The sequence below is a fragment of the Myxine glutinosa genome, chromosome 10 (genome assembly GCF_964187855.1).
Source record: "Myxine glutinosa chromosome 10, kmMyxGlut1.1, whole genome shotgun sequence".
Classification (NCBI taxonomy): Eukaryota; Metazoa; Chordata; class Myxini; order Myxiniformes; family Myxinidae; genus Myxine; species Myxine glutinosa.
The window spans coordinates 906,276-912,312 of NC_136270.1; the positions used below are offsets into that span (position 1 = coordinate 906,276).

General features: G+C 43.1%; 2 protein-coding genes across 3 annotated transcripts in view; one reads left to right on the top strand and one right to left on the bottom strand.

Moving 5' to 3' along the window:
• LOC137433495 (receptor tyrosine-protein kinase erbB-4-like) overlaps positions 1 to 6,037 on the bottom strand; it is a 538,358-nt gene that overhangs the window by 116,457 nt on the left and 415,864 nt on the right. For both annotated transcript variants that reach the window (XM_078785237.1, XM_068125823.2), the window contains exon 18: positions 3,550 to 3,672. In XM_078785237.1, the coding sequence (XP_078641363.1) occupies positions 3,550 to 3,672 (123 nt within the window). The remainder of the gene's footprint in view (positions 1 to 3,549; positions 3,673 to 6,037) is intronic.
• The window catches only part of LOC144894123 (uncharacterized), a 554,169-nt gene that overhangs the window by 93,031 nt on the left and 455,101 nt on the right, over positions 1 to 6,037 (top strand). The gene's annotated exons all lie outside the window — the stretch shown is intronic.

Sequence of the window (6,037 nt, forward strand, 5' to 3'; positions counted from 1 at the left end):
TTGCTGTTTCTTTCAAACTGTTTGGGATGTAACAACCCCAAATTATGTCCATTATTTTGGCTAAGATGAGCTGCTGCTGGATGTAGGGAACTATTCTTTCGTTTGAATAGTTAGTATACGTTTTTTTGACCTGTTGAAGAACTGCCTAAGTCCAGAACAATTGCTCACCTCCACTCATTTATTCTTCTTTTCCCACCTGGTGAACCAACTTCCATACTCTCTTCAATCTGATTCTGCCCTCCTTGTCTTCAAGACAGCTGTTCACCAGCATCTCAAGTCATCCCCCACACAAAATCATGATCCTTTCTACACCAGGTAAACCACCCCCCCCCCCCCCCACCACTCCTCCCAAAAAAATGCTTATGTATCCATCTTGTTCACATTTTACGTTCTCCCTTACCCCTTATCGTTACCTGCATCCCTTGTTTGTCCGTCTCCATATATTTTCTCCCTCCACCCTGCTGTTGGTGATCCCCTTTTTCTGCTGTTCCCTTTGTTATGGTGTGTCCTGATTTGTAATACTAGGGCATGCCCGTACTATATATATGCCCGTACTATATATCTATCTAAAATTATATCCCCCCCCTCTATTTACATGAAATGGTTTGGTCCATTCGCAACGCCAAAGCGAACGGCGAACGGCTTGCGAGTACAGTGACAATCCCCCCCCTCTATTTACATGAAATGGTTTCGTCCATTCGCAACGACCACAGAACCCCCCCCCCCTCTATTTACATGGAATGGTTTGGTCCATTCGCAACGCCGGCACACGCGATCGTTCGCTGCTCTCTGATTGGTTGAATCGTTTTTTGGACATAGCTCGGTAAGTAATTGTCCGATTAATATGAAACCTTGAAAAGGCACATCCTCGGGTCCCCAGCAATATACCTGGCAAGTTAAAAGTATATCGGACCCGTGGTTGTCGAGAAACAGCGGTCACAGACAGACAAACGTACAAACGTACAAACGTACAGAGATTACTGGAATTATAGATAGATGTCATAGCTCTTTCACGAGTCTAAACCATGCAGTACAAAAAATCTCCCCCATTCAATCAATGCCCCCGCATTTGCGGATTCGACCTTCGAAGTATTTTTCAGGAACGTATCCTCCGCAAATGTCGGGGTCTAATTGAATAGTTTATCGTCATTTTAGGTAAAAAAAGAAATGCCAGTGACCTTGACCTTGTATGGTCACAAAACAAAGTTCATTCGATTCCTTGTCATCATAACTATCAATCTACAGACCAAACATGTTTAATTTGGAGCAGTAACTGCTGAGATGTGTCCAATTGCAATCGCAGCCCAGTTTTGTGGTGGCCATATTGGATTTATGCGAACGAGGAGGTGTTAAAGAAGTAAAAAGTGTCTGGATCAGACTTTGAAGAGGACATATGATGAAAGGTCATCTAAACCAAGTTTGGTGATTTCTGCCACAAGTGCACACTCCTGCCGAATATTGACGATAACAGAGGCGACTAATCCCCGACTATTGTGATCGTTCTCGAGCAACAAGAGCTGTTCTTATTTCCGGCCTCTGCGCTGATACATTAGCAATAAGTTACTATATGCTGCATGTTCCTATGATTAATGGTATAATTGTTTTGTTTTATTTGTATATTTTGTCCGCATAAAAGGGATACCCACCAACCACGGTATGCTGGCCAGGTTGGGTAAAGCAGGCAATTTTTGGCGTACCTTTTCTAAAGATTTTCCTCATATACTATGGAAGTGAGCAGTGCTATCCTAAAAAGGGATGCAGTCACTCTTGGGCTCCCAAGTTTCACTGCTGCCCCAGGTCAGTGAAGAGACGACCATATAACCAGAGCCACCTGTATGCAGGTTCACAACTACAACTTCCAGCACATGATCACAACTACAACTACAAACCTGTTGCTTTGTCGCTATCCCATCACCATAGGACGTGCTGAAGATGAGCAAGAAAAGTGGGCAACTTTTTAGAATGATCCAAATTGCAGATGAAGAATAAATATTATTGAAAGAGAGAGAATACAGGAGATAGAAATGTACAACAACAACAACAACAACAACACAACAGGCATTTTAAGGCCATTTTCCCTGCTAGAGCAGGGGTTAGCCTTGCGGTCCCCATGACAATCTTCTCCATTTTGCCCTATTTTCTGCATCTCCCCTTGTTAACCCCCTTACCCGCGTTTCTTCTCCGACCATCTTTAGCCAAGTCTTTCTCGGTCTTCGCCGTCCTCGACTTCCTTCGACATTCATTTCCATCACTCTTCTCAACCAGTCACTTTCATCCTTCCTCAACACATGACCAAACCATCTCAACCTGTTCCTCTTCACAGCATCAATCACAGGCTCTATTCCCATCATCTTTCACAATTCATCATTTGTCTTCCTTTCTCTCAACGATACTCCACACATCCACCGAACCATTCGCATTTCCACCCTTTCCAGCCTTCGTTGCTGCTCTACGTTCATTACCCATGTCTCGCTCCCATAAATCATGGTTATAGAAAGCATCATGGTCATATCATGAATATGTCATGAATATCATCATGGTCATGAATAGGGCATCATGGTCAAAGCATCAAAGCATCATGGTCACATGGAAATCATGGTTATAGAAGTAGATAGAAATGTAAATGAATAAAAATATGGAAATAGAATAGGCATCTTGACTTGTATGTGAGAATTGGATTACAATGAGGAAGGGTTGCACAGCGCCGGCATGATCCACATCTGGTGGAAAAATGAAATCAAGACAACCAGAGATCCACCCTGATGCATTGGATAACCATGACATCTTTGTATTTTGTCATGCTTTGCACACTCCACAGCACGATGCTTCACCGCCATCATGGCCGTTTAATTATTTGATTTGGATTTATTCTGCTCATTCCACCAGAAAAGGCTTTTTTATGCTAGGATAGGTAGATCCTTAGCCTTCGCCCCCTCAAGGAAAAACCCATAAGCCTGGAGGGATTTAAAATAAGAATCAAATCTAGCGAGTTGCCACTTTGTACTCGGAGTTAGTGGATGACGTTGACCTAATATATGATAAGATTATTCTGCCTTCTGGTGGTATTTATTCCAACGAAGGGTTCCACGACCCTGCACAGTTGCTCAGCCGCTTAAAGGCATTGCCACTTCGTGGGGGAGCATAGTTATCCCACTCGACACATGGTGAGAAGCATTTTAAAACTTTTTTTTATAGGAGTAGGTTACTAGCTTACTGCCCAACTTCCAACGTGAATGGCCTGAGCTAGATTGGGTCTGCTTTCTCCCCTTCGACCTACCCGGTATTGGTGTCCCTGCAAGGAGAATAAATATCTCGCTCCATCATAACTATTAGGTTCATTTACACAATCAAGCCTCCCTACCATGCAGCAAGGTAATCCAGGATATGAGAAGGAAATGGTTATTTGACTGTCACCTTCAAAAGTTGTACAAATCGCAATGATGAAAATGCGAACTTCATGTTATGTTCAATAGGAAGTTGTTTGTGGATTTTAAAATGGTCGCGATGTTAATGTAAGTCACATAATTGCAAAATGATGAGAAGAGTCACCTTGTGAACAGTTCCAAAAGCTCCAGATCCCAGCATCTTGCCCCAACGGAGCTCTGTTTCTTTCAGAATACGCAGCTGGGCCTGGTTTGGTGCTGTCCCACTTGGTGTCAGTGGTTCAACAAGCTGTAAAACACAACAGTGGGGAGGAAGGGGAATTAGGGTGAGAGGAGGAAATGCAAAGGCTCATTAAGAGCACTTCACTTATACTTTTGTAAACAGGGAAAACTAAGTTCAAAAATGAAGTCACTACTTTTTTTTCTTTTTTTTTTTGTATACTGAATCGAGGCTCGTGAAAGAGCTAACATTTATTTCACAAACAAATCAACCAGACAAACAAAATATACAAAAAGAGGGAGCGGAAGACAATATGGGGAGAGAAGGGGAAGCACACCACCACAACATTTGAGAGCAGGGAGAAGTGTGGGAGGGAGAGGGCTTGGGGGGAGGAGGCGAGGGAAGGGAGGGGGGGGGGGGGAACCCCCTCTTACCTTACCTCTTCTATATTCCTTTTGCTTAATTTGAACTATTTTTTTCAGATTTCCATTGGTTTACAAAACATGATATTCTGTGTGATCTCAATTGTACTTTATAAAGTTAACACTGCACTCAAAATGTCCCTAAATCGCACGTACGGATACTTTCATCTGTTCTGCCACTCAAAATACAACATACAACATAATACAACATAATTTCAGAAAATTGCACAACACTGAGATACCCAGAGATATAAATTTATAACTGTTGATTTACTCATACTTTTCTCACATTTTTTAAGGTATCAGGTGTTTTATTGTGCTATTCCTCCTTTATCCATAATCCTCCCAACATATTTTACGACCTAATCTTACAACTTTTTGACCTCTAACTGAAAACTATTAAATTTCTCTAAATCTGCCAAAGTTTCACATCAATGACTAAACTTGGTGTTATCTTCTATCTATAATTCCAGTAATCTCTGTGTGTGTGTGTGTGTGTGTATGTGTGTGTGTCGTTTGTCTGTGACCGCTGTTTCTCGACAACCACGGGTCCGATATACTTGAAACTTGCCAGGTATATTGCTGGGGACCCGAGGATGTGCCTTTTCAAGGTTTCATATTAATCGGAGAAGTAGTTACCGAGCTATGGCGATTTATTTACCAAACTCCGCAAGCCGTTCGCTTTGGACCAAACCATTTCATGTAAATAGAGGGGGGGGATTGTCACCGTACTCGCAAGCCGTTCGCTTTGGCTTTGCGAATGGACCAAACCATTTCATGTAAATAGAGGGGGGGGATTGTCACCGTACTCGCAAGCCCTTCGCTTTGGCTTTGCGAATGGACCAAACCATTTCATGTAAATAGAGGGGGGGGGGGGATATAATTTTAGATATATATATAGTACGGGCATGCCCTAGTATCTATAATTCCAGTAATCTCTGTGTGTGTGTGTGTGTATGTGTGTGTGTCGTTTGTCTGTGACCGCTGTTTCTCGACAACCACGGGTCCGATATACTTGAAACTTGCCAGGTATATTGCTGGGGACCCGAGATGTGCCTTTTCAAGGTTTCATATTAATCGGACAAGTAGTTACCGAGCTATGGCGATTTATTTACCAAACTCCGCAGCCGTTCGCTTTGGACCAAACCATTTCATGTAAATAGAGGGGGGGGATTGTCACCGTACTCGCAAGCCGTTCGCTTTGGCTTTGCGAATGGACCAAACCATTTCATGTAAATAGAGGGGGGGGATATAATTTTAGATATATATATAGTACGGGCATGCCCTAGTCTATCTATAATTCCAGTAATCTCTGTGTGTATGTCTGTGTGTCTGTGACCGCTGTTTCTCCGACAACCACGGTTCCGATATACTTGAAACTTGCCAGATATATTGCTGGGGACCTGAGGATGTGCCTTTTCAAGGTTTCATATTAATCGGAGAAGTAGTTACCGAGCTATGTCCAAAAAACGATTCAACCAATCAGAGAGCAGCGAGCTATCACGTGTGCCGAACGTGGCGAACAGACTCTGCCTCGGACGGCACATTTGAGAGCGTATTCATTTATTTCACGTTGGCAAACTATGTTGGCGTTAAACTATGTTTTAAAACTAATTAAAACTAATTTGCGATTCATCGTAACTGCGATATGCGACCTTCCGGACAGTCAAATGAGGACGTCACTTCCGGACTTACGGATAGTCATAGTGACGACGTACTGATGCTGAACGTGGCGAGCAGACGCTGCCTCGGACGGCACATTTGAGAGCGTATTCATTTATTTGACGTTGCAATCTGTGTTGATTGTTGTAAGGTACGATCGATTGTAGTACACGTTTATAATAACTCTGCCGATACAGGCCCGATTAACTGCAGCGCCATCCGAGCTGCGGCGTCGGGACGATACATTCATTGTACGGTCACATCACGCACTTACGGGCACGCCCATGGGCCCATGGGCACGCCCATGCATGCATGGGCGAAGACTTTTTTTTTTTTTTTTTTGGCAAGGA